At 39.0% G+C, this 17,838-nt stretch overlaps 1 protein-coding gene across 5 annotated transcripts in view; it reads right to left on the bottom strand.

The window, feature by feature from the left end:
* The window catches only part of SMC5 (structural maintenance of chromosomes 5), a 45,197-nt gene that overhangs the window by 12,979 nt on the left and 14,380 nt on the right, over nucleotides 1-17,838 (bottom strand). For all 5 annotated transcript variants that reach the window (XR_014846869.1, XR_014846870.1, XR_014846871.1 and 2 more), the window contains exons 8-17: nucleotides 16,445-16,516; nucleotides 15,374-15,629; nucleotides 14,048-14,202; nucleotides 11,445-11,558; nucleotides 10,418-10,512; nucleotides 10,084-10,216; nucleotides 8,656-8,829; nucleotides 8,357-8,526; nucleotides 2,635-2,758; nucleotides 1,303-1,425 (exon numbers count right to left, since the gene is read on the bottom strand). Coding sequence is in view for 2 of the 5 variants with exons in the window: in XM_085042789.1 (XP_084898915.1) it covers nucleotides 1,303-1,425; nucleotides 2,635-2,758; nucleotides 8,357-8,526; nucleotides 8,656-8,829; nucleotides 10,084-10,216; nucleotides 10,418-10,512; nucleotides 11,445-11,558; nucleotides 14,048-14,202; nucleotides 15,374-15,629; nucleotides 16,445-16,516 (1,416 nt within the window). In the remaining 3 variants the exon portion in view is untranslated. The remainder of the gene's footprint in view (nucleotides 1-1,302; nucleotides 1,426-2,634; nucleotides 2,759-8,356; nucleotides 8,527-8,655; nucleotides 8,830-10,083; nucleotides 10,217-10,417; nucleotides 10,513-11,444; nucleotides 11,559-14,047; nucleotides 14,203-15,373; nucleotides 15,630-16,444; nucleotides 16,517-17,838) is intronic.

The following is a 17,838-nucleotide window of genomic DNA, read 5'->3' on the forward strand; positions in this document are numbered from 1 at the left end:
CACTTGACTTTTACACACCTTTTACTAGGAAGGAGGCAATTTTCAAGATTTATCCTGTCAGAATCACAAATCCTGTCTACTGATCTGACCAGTCACGTAACTATGCACCAAGCTACTCCCTAAATGATGAACATGTGTGCAGAGACAACTAAAAGTATTAAATAAATTTCCCAGTGACAATACACGTTACTGACATGAGGTTTATGGCTTTGTAATACATTCTTACTCCTTACTGAGCTTCAGCAATTAAGTGATTTTCAGTGAACTTTGATCAATTGAGTAACAGATGCATCATGTGTGGAAACTGGTGCATCAGCGGTTTTCTAAGTAACATGCCGGACTTGTCTCTGTCTTCAAGTTACTTCCTGCTCCTCTTAGAAAGTTCTCCTCTGTCTCATTTTCCTGTAACTGATGGTAACTATAACCTCAAATGGTTTTCTAACTACATGCCAAGACCATTCTTTCTGGAACTACCTGTCCATGCAAAAAAAAAATCTCCAACCTTTCAAGCCACTTTCCAAATTTTATCTTTATGATCAAATTGAATTTGTAAGTTATAATTGACTGAACTCTTGCAAGACAAGGAAAAAAACCCCAACTTATTGCCCTTCACTTTGACAGTTTATTCCCCAGTGCATTTAACGACTGGACTACTACACAAATGCAAAAATTGACCTTTGCAGCAATCCATACGCAATCACAGCATCCTCTGCTCTTCGAAACGTGTACTTGCTGTGGAACTAACTGCTACAACTTTTTAGCTGAACACAGCATAGCTTCCTAAAATGATTCACCAAGAGAAGGACCATTCAGCCTCTTTTCTGTCCTCCAATAAAGGCATTACAGTATGAAGATATTAGTTATGAAAGAAAGGTAAAATAGCTCTGTTACACCACTGCATTTTCTAGTTCATCTTGAGCTTGTATTTCCCATATGGGTTGGAGCTACTTGTCTATGGACAGACTCAGAAGAAAAGGAATCCTTGGACTAACAGCTGGCCTTTTTACACACACTATGCATTATAATAAAAAGATCCAGGATAAGATAACAGTTTGGCACATTTTCACAGCAGTTTAGCTGTCTTATTTGAGGGTGGTAAAGCTACTATTCAGATTTAAATGAAGAGGCTGAAGTCAAATTACTTCAAATCTGCTGAACTTCAAAACTACTTCAACTACTACTGAATTCAAAGTTAAATATTTAGCCATACCAACACCTACTTCAAAACAAAGACACAAAAGCATCCTTTTCAACCCCAGTTATGTTTTCATAACAGATATCCCAGTATTCATATACAGTCACCTGTGCAGCTCTTAGTTGTACACTTCCTTCTTTGTACACTGATTGTAGTCTGTTCTTCTCAGCAATCAGTCTGGTCATCTGAAGAGTCAAAGCTACTTTAACGATGTTCAGTGGTATGTTCCTCTACACACAGGAAAACAGAGCAGGGTTTTTTTCACCAGACTCAAAACAGATATAAGCACTACCAGGCTTTAGAAACTACCCATCCTTTCAGTCATAACATACAATCTCACACTGTGTTCAGGTCATCAGTACTGCAGTCAAATTCAATGAAAAAGTGGTGACCCAAGTTCTCCAAGACGCATAGTCCTCATGTGCTTTTCTCTTTTAAGTGTGTATCTATACCTATACACACATATATCATTTCAACCAAATACATATAAACACATATATGTACATATATATATGTATACACACACTTCCTACCCACAATTTTACATCAACCCTCCCTCCCCCAGTTCTCTTTCCCTTTGCTATACACCAACACGTGAAATATCAGAAAAGCCAAGGCCGTTCTCAATTGTTTCTCAGAGAAATCAACAGGTAGATTTTGGATGTCATAGGTCACACACAGAGATGGAAAAAGATAAAAAAATAAACACAAAAAGACCTATGCATCTTGTAATGACAATGATTCACCAAATCAAAGCAACTCTAATATCTCATGCCTTAACTGGAACAGCATATGACAACAAAAGGAGGCTCTGTTTGGGAAGTTACATAACAGGCTTTAGTGATCACTAGAACCTGGTTTGACAACACTGACATTAAAATGGTTTGGTTATTTTTTTCTGAAGTCAGCCTCAGGAACTGTCTAGACGTTTCAAAACCAGCAACAGATTCTTTACTGTTTAAAGGGTAGCTACAATTATGGGCCATTGAAAGCAACTGTTTACCATGTTTTTTATGATCAACATATAAATACAAACAAGTCCTCTCCCTTAATGAAAGGGAGGATAAGGTTTCAACTGTAGACTATGGGGACCTACAAAATAAAATTTTGAGAGTGCTAGTATCTGACCACAATGGTAAGCCAAGGTCTGAGATCTTTACTATTTGTCATTTCAACACAGAGTTTCTACAGTGTGAACTTGGACACAGGAAAAAGTTTGGTTTTTTCCAATTCTCTTAAGCAGTTTAATTATCAGAAATGTAAACTGAAAATTTAAAAGGAGATGAAAAATGGAAAAAGTTAAGATTATTCAATAATTCAAGAAAGCTAGCTTGAAAACATTTACAGTAACACATCCAAATGTAGCATGCCTCCTGCATATATTACAAGAATTGGACTTTTCATAGAAGTGCAACACAGAACAAGTTAAAAATACATACCTTCATGAGATGCATCAATTCAGTAACAAGTTCTCCTTTCTGTTTATTTATTTCTTTGATCTTTACATTTGCCAGTTTAAACTCCTTCTCTAGGTCAATAGCATCTTGTTCAAGCTGTCTTAAACTATGGGAGGAATCAACATTTGATTAACTGTGATTAAAAGTAAATTGTACTGAAAATACAAAAATTCTTAAACTTTGACAAGCCAAAAGTTAGCAAGAACAGGAATTTGTAATCCCAAACATTCCAAACATTAGAGGCATTCCCAAATGATGCACTTTAAACCACAGAAATACAAAAGACAAAAAATAATTAAAAGACACTCCGCTTTTGGCTACCAACAGCATCATTCAACAAACATAGTCCTTTTGTTCCGTAAATTTCAAGTTAGAGAAATTAGTGTAACAAGTTACATTTTTCTTCTTGTGATAGGTCTTTGCAACAATACAGCACAGGAGAGTTCAGGAAGTTTACTTAATTCTTGTTACATATTCTAGCAAGAAAAAAAATTGTATCCTCATCTTAGTGCTGAAAAACAGAATTCTCGCTTGTTTTAGACCTCCAGAACACATAAAAGGAACCATGACATTCAGTAACCTGCAAAGCATTTGGAGATCTTCCGAATCTGCTAAACAGGGAAAGTGGATACATGAAACCGATCATTATTGCTTTGATCCCTGAGAAAATTGTGGAGCAAGTCCCCTCCAAAAGCAATTCTAGGGGCATAACAGAGAAGGTGATCATGGAAACTCAGCAAGCATTTACAAAGGGCATGCCATACCCCATGAACCCAATTGTAAAACAACGAGGTGACAAGAGATCAAGTGGTTGCCATTTACATCAATTTCAGCTTTCTGTTAGGGTACCCAATAAAAGCTCACTTGCATACATATAAAGGAGAGAGTATAAATGGCAGCTGGCAGAAGCCTAACACCCTACACCTTGGCTACACCCAAGCCTGCCACAAGAGCCATCAGTCTATGAAATGCCCATCTCCATAAGCCCAGAGGAGCACACGGAGACCCAGATTTAGGACTCAGAGAAAAGGACACCCTGTCCCAGGACAGCCTCAGCACCAGTGCCCATGTGTGAAACCCAACAAGGTAGTCAACACCAAGGCACCCCTTGGACTGGGGATGTTCCTTTTTTGCAGTATGACTGAATTATAGAATTGTTTAGGTTGGAAAAGACCTTAAGGTCATTGAGTCCAGTCACTAACCTAACACTGCCAGGTCCTTGACTAAATTACATCCCTACGAGCCACATCTAGATGTCATGTTACAGGCCAAAAAAGCAACTGAAGTAAAACAAAAAGTCACTTTGCCAGACAGTGATACAGCTCTCACATAATTTCAGGCTCTGAAAAGCAGAAGTATTATGTGAAAATACTATTGTCAAGTAAGGCTACAGGGATACCACATACAGCTTCAAGCAGATGAGTGAGCACATGTCTGTCTGTGACTCCATCTGCATGACTGAACAGCAGTGCCCAACCCATGGCAACAGTTCTCCTGCAAAGGGAGAGTCACTCCACCTTTTCACCTTCCTCCCTCTGTAACACACCAGTTATTCTCCACTGACTGCAGGTTACTTGGGAACCCTGTGGTTTCATGGCTCTTTGACATTTTAGTGGGCATTTCTGTCTGCACTAGCAGTACTCTAAATGCACCAAGCATGCCACACAGTGTATTTGTGGAGCACTTTGAGTGACCCAAATTTCTCAGTGTGGCTGAGTGGCCTCACTGCTGGGCAAATCCTGTGAAGGTTCCATGGTTACCAATTGCTCACTGTAGCCCATGAATACAAGCATATCTTTTTGAAGCAGCAGAGTGTAAAAATTACATGAAGGCTAAACATTGTTCCTACTTACAATACAGAAGGTACCTAAGTGAAAGATAATTATGCAACATCATGAGTAGTCTTGTATCTGACAAATTTGCTGTTATCTCAGTGGAGACTGCCCTGAATCTCTGCTCCTAAAGGCCAAGTCCTCCAGCTTCACTAGTCATCAATTGAGTGTCAAAAGAAACCTTAGACTATTTTGGTGTTCTGATTGAAGAGTCCTTTAACTTCTGCAGTCAAAAGGCCACTATTGGCTGCCATTATTGAGACTCCTCCCAAGATGTTCAGCTCCCAGCTCAGTCCTTTGCACCCCCTGTGGAAGTGTAGTGCTGTAATCCATTTTATTACAGACATTATGTGACATAGCAGAAAAGCATTTTAGGACATGTATTCAAGGGAGCAAATGAATGTGAGGAAAGGGAGGAACCAGGTAACTTGGAGAGTAACATATATAGGAGAACAGGAATATAAGGATAAGAGGGATAGTTAGATGGCCAAATTCTCTTTTTACTCCATTCCTCTCTCTTTTCTTGGACAAGGGACTCTACTCATCATTTGTTTATACGGAAATCTAAGCGCAAGCAATTGTAGTCAAATCACAAGTCAGAGGGGGAACCTACTTGTCTGTGATGGCTGCACTTGGCTGGAGAGAGCAGAGTGTACTTAAGTGACAGCCACTCGAATGGGACAATGACCAAGGTACAAAACAAAGGTACTAACAAAGACCAAGAACACTAGACATTGAGTGGCCTGGGAGCCAAGAGGATATTCAGGTCACTAAGGGTGACACCACAGACAAAATGGCTACTGGAGGGATGAGCCTCACTGACACAACTGCTGCCACCTATGTTTTTATGGGTAAGATGACAGGGGTACTGCCTTTGGGGTGGGTACTGGGGGAGTTGTGGCTACCTCTGTACATATGTATTACTTCTGTACCTCTGAGACAAGGACCACAGAATGAGCTACTGGGAAACTAGGGAGTCACAGCCAGTTCAGCATGCAGGCACACATGGGTGAGGGAGGCAGTCTGTACAGGCCAACACAAGCAGGGCTAAAGCCTCAGGAGTTTGCATTTCTAGGTACCAGCAATTCAGGAGACTGAGGTCCAGGGGTAGCTACTGTGCAGATTCAGAGTGTCTGGAACCTGCTGTCGATGGGATCCACATTGCCCATAGGCATGCAGAGACTGCACCAGAGTAACCCTATCCTGCTCAGACGGAGTAGAAATATGAGGCAACCACTGAGCATTTGCACAATTGCTGTGTGTATCCACTGTGCTTTGTTCAATTACATACGCATTATGCTGTTTAGATGTGCTCTCTGTGTGTCTAGTAGGAAGTCAGGCTTAGCGTCTGTCAGACACTGAACTCCTACGGTTCATGGCTTAAACATTGTAACGAACCTTTTGCCTGTAATGGCAAAACTGTATAAAGAAGCTGCAACCACCAAAGCCCACCCTTCCCCGAAGATACCTGACTGGAACTTTGGACTGTCAGTTAAGCAGCCTAGTTAAGATAAAAGGGGGCATTATTGTTCAATCATGTCAGGTCTACAGATAAGTAAACAAGGCTGAGGGAAAAGAATGCATCCACAAGAAATCCAAACCCAGCAGAAAATCATACGTGGTTGAGTTTGGGGTGAGGGAGGCCCTAGTCCACACAGGCCAGGTTCACACAAATTCTCCACCCCCCACAATGAAGCAGGGAGGAGGAGAGCTTTGGCACGGCATAGCCTCTAGTCAGAGTCAGTGAAGACTCAATCTCCCATACACAAACGGGCCCAGTTGGGAAACCCCAAACCCCACACACCACAACCACAGGACATTCACATGAGAGGCAGTAGAGGGGGTGTCATAACCCATCAAAGACCCGCAGTGTGCTCCCCAGAGGCATTGCACCAGGGGACTGCATGTGATACAAGGTGATGTAACAGACCCAGAGTCTGCTGCAAGACACTGTGTCAGACTTGCCGTCCCCCTGGGGGAGGTACCTGGGCATGCTCACCTGGCCTGAGCGTGTATTAATCCATTGAATTCTGTGTTTTCCAGGGGACCTTCACCACCAAGAAGACCAGCTGGACAGGATCATTGGGATGCTGGTGGGATCCACAGAGTGGTGATATTTTCCTTTATCTATCTTTCTGTCCCCCACCTCTTTTCTATTTCCTTCTCTTCCTCTCTCTCATATTCACTATTAAATAAAATTCATACTATTGACTTTGGCATATAGTTTCATTTGCACCTTAATTCAGGCAGAGGCATTTTTAATAATTTTAAGGACCAGACCGTAATAAGCTCACTACTGGATTCACACAGGAGTATTAACATGCATCAGCTCCATCTTCCTCTCAGTCTGCTGAATCCAGAATAATTTCTCTAATTTTTTCAGTGCTGTGTCCCACACTATTTATGTATTCAAATTTGAAGACCATGGTCTGGATTAACTAAAGACTGGATAGGTAAAAAAATGTGGCTCTATGGTCACTCTTGGTTTGTTGTATCTTGCCTGGAAGTCAGTACCAAGAAACCACAGGATTATGTTCAAGGATCTGTCCTGTTTAACACTCCTGCCAGCGACATGAAGAGCAGAGAGAGGGCCCTGTTGTCAGGTTTTCAGGCACTGAGCTGTGGGGAGCAATAGGTCTGAGGTTCAGAGGGGTCTGCTGAACCTGGAAAAGAGGTTGACAGAAGGTTCATGAGATTCAGCAAGGACAAATGCAGAGTCTTGTCCTGGAAGATTGTGGGTCTGGCAGTGATACAAGCTCAGGACAGACTGGCTACAGCATAGCTCTGCAGGGAAGGACTTGAGGTATTGGTGGACAGTTGCATATTGCATAAGCAAGCAGTCTGCCCTGGCAGCAAACACAGTCCTTGGCTGTATGAGTGGAAGCCCAGGGAGGATGAGTGATTTTTCCTCTCTGTTCAGCACTGCACACAGTTTGGACCACTGTGCCAAACCTCAACAACTTGGAACAAACTTAGAGAGCAATCAAGATGGTGAGGGGCTACAGCACAGGCTCTGCAAGGCCAGGATGAGGGTGCTCCACGTGTTCACCGTAGACCGAGACAGCTTAGGGGCTCCTAGTAACACCCAATAACAACAACTCAGTATCATTCCACCATGGAAACCACTGACAGTACAGAACAATATTCTGTTACAAGGTGCATAGAAGAATTGACAGACAGTGTTCCGAAGTCGAAAGAAGAAAGATTAGATTGGATGTTAATATTGTCTACACTACCTTCGGCAAGTGTGAGTTTAAATGAAATACCTGTTGAAGCATGCCCAGATTCTGCCTTATGACAAAAAGAAACAGAAAACCTAATTGCAGAAGCCCAAAACCCAAAAAAATAGGTAATGAAAAACACTATGGACAGTTAGGGTCTAACTCAATCCCTAACATTAGTACCATTTATGCACATGATAGAATTATCTAGATATGTGCTACAAAATCAGAACAATATCGTAATATTCGAGTAAATACACGAAGTGATCTCTAACTTGAATCTTATTACATTATTACTCTACATTATTTATTATTATTTATTATATATTTATTAATAATTTTTTAAATTTATTTTTTATATTATTATATTATTATATTATAATTTATTAATAATATATTTATTAATAATAAAATATTACATTATTAATCTAACTTGAATTTTATTACAGAAAATCATCTGTAACATTGTTACATACTGTCTCCATTTCTAATCACCTTCCTTGTCTTGATTATCACCTGTATCTGATGCACCTGTATCTGATGCTTACTGTTACTTTTTAAGGGTAAAAGCACACTCCAGTAAGACAAATCAAAAATATCTTTGCTTTTAAAATGGTTCATTTTTCATAAATAACATAGCTTGTTTCCTACCTATCATACTTTACAGCAATTTTTGATTCCAACTGTCTCCTTCGGTTTCCTCTCTCTAAAAGCTCCTTCTTCTCTTGCCTGAGCCTATTGTCTTTGTGTTCCAGATGTTTTTGTCTCTCGAACAGTGCAGTCAAACGTGCATCCAATGACTTTAACATGTTATTGATGTCCTGAAATAAAGGAATACACACCACTAGCATTCTTACTTTATACCATACTAACACATGCAAGTAGGCTCTGCTTAATGCATAACACAGGTAATAGTTCACAATATATACAACAGAGAAATACATTTCTACCTGTTGATGGTTTTCCAACTGTCCTCTTTCGTCTGTATCCACTGAACTAGTGAGAAACTGTGCATCCTTCAAGCACATGTTACTAGAGAGTTTTTGTTTCGAGTAATGAGATGTTTTAATATTGTATCTCTCTTCTGCTGTGTACATGTTCCTCACATTGGTTTCCCGAATGACCTAAGAAATACAGAAAAATATTAATCTGACAAAAGTGTTACTTAAGCAATACTTTTCAGAACAAGGAATAAGCTTGCTAAAATGCACAGTAAAAAAATTTCAGCTTATGCAAGACTCTGACTTATTACCAACCTTTGCAAAAAGATGCTAAGTTTAATGTAGCATTATACTTGTAACTCAGACGGGTCAGCAAAGAACTGTTGAGATACTGTCAGAGAATGTTACCACAGCTAATTAAACAGGTTCTGATTGTTGTGATATTACAGGCACCAATAAAAAATTATTAGTATTTGTACTTCATCATGAACAAGGATCAGATTTGCTTCAGATATTTAATATGTTGTTACACATGTAGCCTGTGTAACAAAATACTCAAGAATTAATAGATGAAACCATAAAGTGAGCTGTAACATATTAGTCAAGCAAATGCATGTGTAAGAAAAAAAGGTATAAAAATACCAGAATTGCTAGTTTTAAATGATCCATGTCAAAAAGGATATTATAAATAACCAAAGATTTACCATAACTCAAGATACACAAAGAGAAAAAATGTCCAATAAACCAGAAACATTAAAGAGCCTCCAAAGGCTAAGGTACACTTGGCTAAAAATGTTGTTTGGTTTACATATGCAGCATCAGCTATATTCTGTCAATTAGGTTTAGTAAACAATGTTTACTTTACTGCTCAGACTGTGGTTCACAACTGTCCCAGTTTGGGCCAAGGACAGTGTTAATCTTTTGCAGGAGCTGAGAGAGGACATGGCCCATGACAGCCTCAGGTCATCAGGGAGGATATGCAACATACAGATGGGCTCGAGATCGAGAGGCAGACCTAACCAGGGACACTATTTCCCAGATTACCCTTAATTGTGAAAAGTGCACTGCAATCAAGCAGGTAAAGCCCCTGAGGTATGGGGGGCGATGGTCAATATATAAATATGTGGAGACCTGCACATTGATTATTCAGCCACTCCCCCTTCTGGGCTACTGCAAAAAAATCAACCCTGTCCTTGGCCAACACCAGGACACTGACTCCGAACTAGTGCAGGTGAAAGATACAGTTAACTTTCTGTGAAGTACTGTACTAGGGTGATTGAATTTGTTAATACTGTTCCCACTTCTACAGGGCAAATAAAAACAATAAATAAAATTGATAAAGCAATTTTTTTTGCATTCTCCATATTTACTTGCCAAATAATTTCCAAAATAAAAATCCATACCACAGGTGACTTTGTGCTTCTTCAAATACCTTACCCTTTCAATCATATCTCTGGTCTTCTCTGTTCCCACAGGAACATCATGAACATGGTACTGGTTACAAAGGTAGCTCATCACAGGATGAGGAGCATCAAATAACTCTCGTAAATATGAATAAAATCCATATCGTCTGAAGAAGAGACAAAAAAACCCAAGCATCACAAATCAAATTCAGGACGTAAGCAAGCTGAAGATACTGAAGGGTCATGAAAGAGGTCCCACTAACCCAGAACTGAACTGGCAAAAATTTGATTCGCATAGAAAATTTTAATATATAACAACAAAACAAACCCACTGCATTTAAAATCATTTCCCCGATACAAATACATACCGTAATTCTTCAATAGGTCTTGAAGGCAAATTTTCGGCACATGATTCAGCAGGTGCACATACAGCGTTCACTCTTAGTTTCTGATGATCACGCATCTATATTTAGATTTTATTAGATTATTCGGTAAATGCCAGAAAAATTCACTATATGCAAATAAAATATTTATTACTGATTCAAAGAATCAGAGTTCTTTTAAACTGATGACCTCTGGAAGAACTCAACAAATTGACTCTGGCTTAGGAATAACCAAGTTCTCTAAAACCAAACTCTGCTAATGGCTCTGAAAACACTACGCACTAGAGAAAATAAAAGCAATCAAAGAAATCCAGAGCCATGTGCTCAGTCTGAAGAGTTAATTATATAAATGGAAGATCAATTTATCTGATTAAAGCAGCCTTGAACTGAGTTCCACAACCACACAAGCAAGATAAGCCCCCAGAACCTGAGATATCACCACTATTGTTCAGGTATACAAAAATAATTAGCTTCTGTGAAGGGTAGATAAGTCCTAAAAAATTGTAGGACAGTTTGTCACTAAATACATTGTTGTGTGGGCTGTAGTTGGGAAGCATTGTGACAGTTTAATACTGCAACTTGTGGCTTTTTCTTCCTGCATCATCTGCCTGACTTTCAAAATGAATGATCTCCTCAGTGATTCAGGAAATAGCAGTATTAAGAAAATACAAGCTTGATTTGCTGTTTAGATCACTGCATGTCACAAAAAATGCTCTCTCGCCTCTTAAGACAAAGCGTACTTGAAAATTTAGTACTAAATTTGTGGATTTCCGCTCTAGCCTTTTTCTTGTACACGTATTTTCTACTTAAGTGATTATTGCCTTGTCAAGGAAGACAATCTAAAAAACCACATTTTCTTAATATTCCTGCTTTAAGAAAAACTTAATTCTGAAGAAAATCTTTCAATTCTTTGCATTATCTACTGTTGTGATACAGATTTAGTTTGTAGACTTTCAAGTTCAGGGCTCCTACTTCAGTATTTAATAAACTTTTTAAATTGGTGCCAACTTGCCTCCGCCAGAAATGTTTCCATATCTTCTTGACACTCAAAAACGAAAGCCCTCATGTCATTGGACGAAATGTGATTCTCAATGTATTTAGCATGTCTACTGTCTTTCACATTGATCTAATAAAGAAAGGTAACAAGTGATTTAATTGGACTCAAACCACCCCCAAAAACATTTTATATAGTCAAGATGCTAACCAACCCTACATTTAATGAAAACAAGAATTATGTCTTTAAAAACATATTCCCTGCCTTTTTCACAACCAATTTTCTTGGGAGGAAATCTAGTTTAAGTCACAGGTCACTGTGCTTAGTTTTCAGCTATCCATAGCCTTTTTTGCAGCACTCCCAAAGTTATCACTGTCTCTCACCATACCACCTCTCCCTCTTCTGCTCCATCCTGACCTTGCTATTGCAACCACCCCCATCTCATGGCTCTCCTCCAGCATTAGTAAAGGTTTTTCAATTAGCAATAGAAAACACCACACTCCTCAAACTGAGGGATCTTTGAATTCCTAAGAAAAAGAACCCCACTTACTTAAAATACATGAAGCTTTTTTTTTCAAATAGTAATTAGACATTATGTCACTATACATGATACACAAAAGGAAAATTACACAGAACTACACCATTTAATAATCTCAAATTGACCAAAGGCTGGGTACAGTTAACAGCAATTTAATTTGAAAGTTGGAATTTTCAAGTACATGAGACTAATTTACATGAAAACCAAAGTGTATGGGTTTTGGCTGAGGTAATTTTCTCCACAGCGGCTAGTATGGGGCGGTGTTTTGGATTTGTGCTTAACAGAGGATTCATAATACAGATATGACTGTTATTTCTGAGCAGAGCTTACACAGAGCCAAGGCCTTTTCTGCTGTTTGTGCTGTCACAGTGCTAAGGTAGGTGTGCATGGGAGACTGGGAGGATACACAGCCAGAACAGGTGACCCAAACAGACCAAAGGGACATTCCAGACCACCATGCTCAGTATATAATGCGAGGGCAAGAAGGAAGAGGGGGACACTGGAGTGATGCCTTCCCAAATTCATAGTTTAGCCATGGTATTCACTTTAGAGGGCCAACTAAAACCATGCCACTGCTCACTCCCCATGTCTCCTCCCAGCTTCCAGCTCCAGCAGGATGGAGTTGAGAACTGGAGGAAAAAAAGGTGAAAATCATGGGCTGAGATAAAAACCATTTACTGGAAACAGCAATTATGATAAGAAAGCAACCAGTAACTGCAACAATTTTAATAACAAAAGGTGTAAGACTTAACAGCTTACACCAACAGCCCCCAACAAATACTGAAAGCCTCTTTCCCACCATGACTTCTTCCAACCTGAAAGGGATGCCACTCTCAATAGCAAGAGTCCCTTTCCCCCACCCCTAGCAATGAGGTGAGGTGATATAGAACAAATTAGGCTCTGGCTATGCCCCCTCAGCCACACATCCTGTAGAGTAATGCAAAAAATTTAACCCTGTCCTTGGCTAAAACCAGGACAGGAAGTCACTGTCACACATCATAGGGCCCTGCTCTCCTGAAGACAACTGAACACCTATCTGCCCATGGGAAACAGTGACTTAATTCCTTGTTTTGCTTTCCTCATGTGCATGGCTTTTGCTTTCCCTCTGAAATTGTCTTTATCTCACCCCATGAGTTGTCTAAACTTTTTCTCTTCTGATTCTCTACCCAATTCTGCAGGTGGGGCAATGAGTAAGCAGTTGCCTGGGGCTTGACTCCTGGTCGGGGTTACACCTCGACACAGAGAAAACAAATTCAGACATCAATTGATGTTACAGAGGCTAATGAGGCCTTAAGTAAAGGCGTCCTTACCCAGGCATTTGTAATATTATCTTGATGAGGTATTTCAGGAAGAGTTCAAAGTTCTGGTAATAAGAAATACTGGGGATTCTACTCATAACACAAGTGATTTCGAGAAGTCCTAGCACATGTACAAAGTGTAAGAATTTGTATATAGATATTCTCATATAAATTGTAGCAACACATTATTAAATGAGTTTCCAATTCTGAAAAGAAGTGCAGCTGGAGATTCCTCTTCTCATTACACAGAACTTATATTGCAAGAGGAGGAATGCACTAAAAAAATAGTATCCTCTTAAAAAATTTAGCCCTGCTATTCCTAGCTAGTACAGTGGCTATCAAACCAAACCAAAATACAAAACAAAACTAGGGAGGGATTTCTGTGTCTCTAGACGGCTGGGTAGAGCAGACCAAAAAACCACCCAGAGATCACAGAGGGAAGTAACCACAGCTGAGCAGGTTGTGCTGTAAGGGGAGATATTCAACTGGCAACTACCATTGCTTTTTTAAGCAGTAACTAAGAACTACTTAAGCCTTAAATAGTAAGACCAGACAATAACCGGTTGAACCTTAAAGGAAATTTGCAATAGGCATCTTCTTGAGGAGCAAAGGAGCCATCCCACCTTACTCAATTACTACACTGCCTATGGAATTCTGAGTATCCTGCATGGACTTGGCAGGACATTCCAAGATGTGTCTTAAAAGTCTTCAAGTCATTCTCGAAGTCTTGCAAGACATAAACAATCTAACCATTAACAGAGTGGTATGCAAGTAAATCTTCTTACTTCAAGCATCATGGGTTCACAAGTTTTTTTTTTAAACTTGTCTTTGTTCTTTCTTAGCCACATAAGAGCAGTGTGTGTGTCTCGGAATCTCACTTTAAGGTTCTCTTCCTTCATATGCATTATATTATTAAGTTGTCCAAGGCGATCAATTATTCCTGTAATTTAAGGTAGTTTCTTAAACAGAGTCCACAAAGAGTACACATTACAACCAGCATTTTCTGGTAGCTATTGACTACACTCCTCCAAAATTAAGGTTGTTAGTAAATTATAAGAGCTAAGTTTCTCTTCCCAGAATTGAGATGCTGCAACTTCCGAAGAAATCTTAAGAACTATTAAAACTTAATACCTAAAACAGAATCAAAAACTTACCCAAAGAATAACAAAATGTGGTAGACACAGTAAAAACACAGGAATTTTGCTCTAAAAATATGTTTCTTCAAGACATACTCTACCTTTGTACTTAAAAACAAAAACATGCCCAGAAGAAAGAGACAGTAGGACTAGTAATGTAAAATATCTGTGTTATTTCATGCTGGCAAAAACAAAAATGTGTGAAAATAGACTGTGCATGAAAGCATTTGCTATTCAGAAGAGACCAAGATCAAAACCAGAGATTTTTGTGCTGTTCAAGATAAAATACATAATGTCTCCTTCCCCAGGTCACTTGGACTCTTCTACCTCAGTTTCTGCTTGGATTCTATGCCAAGTTAAGTGCCAGACAGACAGGTATGTGCAAATGAGCAACATTCACTGAGGAATGTATAAACAACACCCTCTCCACCTGCCAAGCTTCAATTTTTTAATTTCATTTCATTTCTTAGAAAGGACTAATTACAAATCCCAGATTAGTGTAAAGAAACTCTGAAATTAAGGTCTAGAAAGGACAAATGCAGCATCAGCAGCTAATATACTGCACATAATATATGAAGTAGCTAAAATACACCATCTTCAAAGCAAATTGCTTTCTCCATGCAGTTTGGGATTGTTTTTCACAACCTGCTAACTACACACCTTCCTTTAAAACAAGAAAATCCCATCAAATGTCCAAACTGGCAAAGGAGACTCCTTACTCAGAGATCAGGAATACTGATTCTTTGAAGGACAGTTTCAAGGTCAATTGTTACTTTTGACTCTTCTTGTTCGATTTTGAAAGCAGCTGTCACTTCTAATAAAACTGGTGACAGAAAAGAGGACTGCTATACATGTAAGCCAACTACAAGGCTTCAGGTAAACACCTTGAATTATGTCACTACAGCTGGACAAGCATATTCTGTAGAGTCATTAATACAGTAAAATAAATTGACAAAAAAACCTCAAGTAACTTACTTTTCTCTTCCCGCTCTTGGTTGGCTTTTTCTGCTCTTAGATCACTGATTTCATTATCAATATTTGCCCTTTCTTCTTGTAATTTTCTCAGCTCAATATTGACAGCAACAATTTGTGGCTGAAGATTCTCACAGACTGCCATAGCATCCAGCTCATTCTTCCACTCTTCTATTATTTTTTGAGTTTGGTGTATTTTCTTCTGCCTGTTTGCTTCTTCATCTTTTTTCATTCTGAATGCTTGATTTATTTCTTCAACCTGAAAATTTTGAGAATTTCCAACAAAAAAAGAGTTTAGTATACAGAACCTATGACAAATACCTAGAACACTTGTGCAACTGCTATTAAATGATGATATAACCATGCACCAAACCCCCCAGAATCTGTTACAGTTCCAACAGCTCTATGAAACAGTTCTAACAGCACTATGGCAGTTGAAGAACATAAGCAAAAATACAATCAAGCCTATAAATCAGTTTTTGAAGTTCCATCATTTTTGCAGAAGCAGAAGCTTAAAGACTAATAAATTGTTTAAGAGTTGCTTAACACATCTGAAGTTAACACATTGTTTAGTCCACAATCAAGTAAAACTATTGCCCAAACACAACTTTGAAGTTTTGACTCTGCACCCTTATACATTTAATTTATACATTTCTTGACCAAGTGCTTAGATGAAACATCCTTGTAAGGATGTTTCCTTTTACAAGATGCTGGATGTATACACATAACAGAAGCACATAGAGAGCTCACATAGAGAGCATGCTTAGTGCTGAGTGAACCACAGTAGAAGTTGTAGCTTTTCAAGGAAAGCTATCACAAACAGCGTGTGTGTATATTTCTGTCTATATATACCAACACACTGTCTTTCCATAAGACAACTTCTTTTATGCAGTATACAACTTCCCATTAGTAATTCCTGTTTAACTAATAAGAGTTCTAAAGATTCACTGCGTACTGGAGGTAGTAAAGAGTGCCAGCACTTGCAGCATCTTCACAGAAATTTGCCTCTCTGCTAACAGAAGACAAAAACACCAAACAAACACCAAGAAAAGTGACAGATAGCAAGACTCTTACCTGCTTATCTTTCATCTCCAAAGCATCTTGCTTCTCGTTACATTTCTGACAAATATTTCTGATTTCAGCAGCCTGCATACAGCAAGATATTTAAATTACAGTCAAATTCAGTTATATTTCTAAAAAGTAGTCCAATTTTGAACAACCTCTTGTATATGCATAACTAAGTATTTACTCCACATTTTACTACTGACAAAGTCATACTCACCCACTTATTCTTAACAATATCTGTAGCACATATAATTTCAGCAATTTGCAAAGACTTGTATAATGGCATACTGTTCACAGCCATTCAGCTCTATGTCTGCAAATTCAGGCATGACATTTAGAGGAAGCCTCCTAATCTGAAATTAAAGTAACTCAATCCTTGATTTCAATATAAATGTCACATTCAGATGCCTAATATTATAAAATGCTCTTGCCTCTTTCTCCAAACCAACTCTGAAAGAAAGCTGATACTAAAGAGCAAGCAAGACTTAAGTTCCTAGGCACAGGATGATCAAACCAGGTTTTGTCCAAGTCATCCTTCCTCTGAAGTGCACTGGGCTAGAGCTAGATCCTACATAGCTGAGCTTGACAGCTCATTGGCTCATGTGTAGGCACCCATGTCTCTGCTCCTTCTCTATCATCAGCTTCTATAAAATGGAAGAATAATATAGGTTGGAAGGAACTTCTTGGCATAACCCAGTCCCACTCCTCTTTCAGAGTATGTTTTATCAGGTCAAGTTGCCCAGGCACTTACAGAGCCGAGTTCTGAACACCAGGGAAATACACTACACTTTCTCTGCAAACTGAATTCCTCCTTCCCTGAACCCTCAAGGATGAAGCAGTGCAAAGAAAATACTGGAATACTGCAGAAGAATGGAAGGACAAGGACTGTAAGTAAATTCCAGTGCAGACACTGAAACAAACATAGGACTCTCACTGCAAGAAACATCTTCCTACAGAGTCACACTGAAAACACTAAGATGCATAAAAAATGGAGAAAATAAAACTACGCAGAATCTTTTCCCTACTGCAACCTCAGAAACGCACAGAATTTTTAAGACTCATGCAGGTGTTTGCATAAAGACAACACAAAACAAATACATCTGGGTCTTGCAGTTGATTGCTGTAAGGTACTGATCCTGTGATGCTCTTTCCAAACAGCTTAAGGAGGCAGTCTGAAGAGGAAGCTCTCTCCCAGGAAACTGATGCACAATGTTCACAAAACAATTCTGAAGGTGCTCAAAATCAAGACACTAGTAAGGAACTGGAATTCCATTTTTCAGTTATCATTGCATTTTCAGTTATTAAAAGCTTATATGTAGACCTACCTACAGAACAGATTAACAACTCAAATTGCCCTCATGATTTTCATGGTACAACCACAACAGACTGCTTTATACTGTTAA

This window comes from Lichenostomus cassidix, chromosome Z (assembly GCF_008360975.1).
Source record: "Lichenostomus cassidix isolate B80296 chromosome Z, HeHo_3.0, whole genome shotgun sequence".
NCBI classification, from domain to species: Eukaryota; Metazoa; Chordata; class Aves; order Passeriformes; family Meliphagidae; genus Lichenostomus; species Lichenostomus cassidix.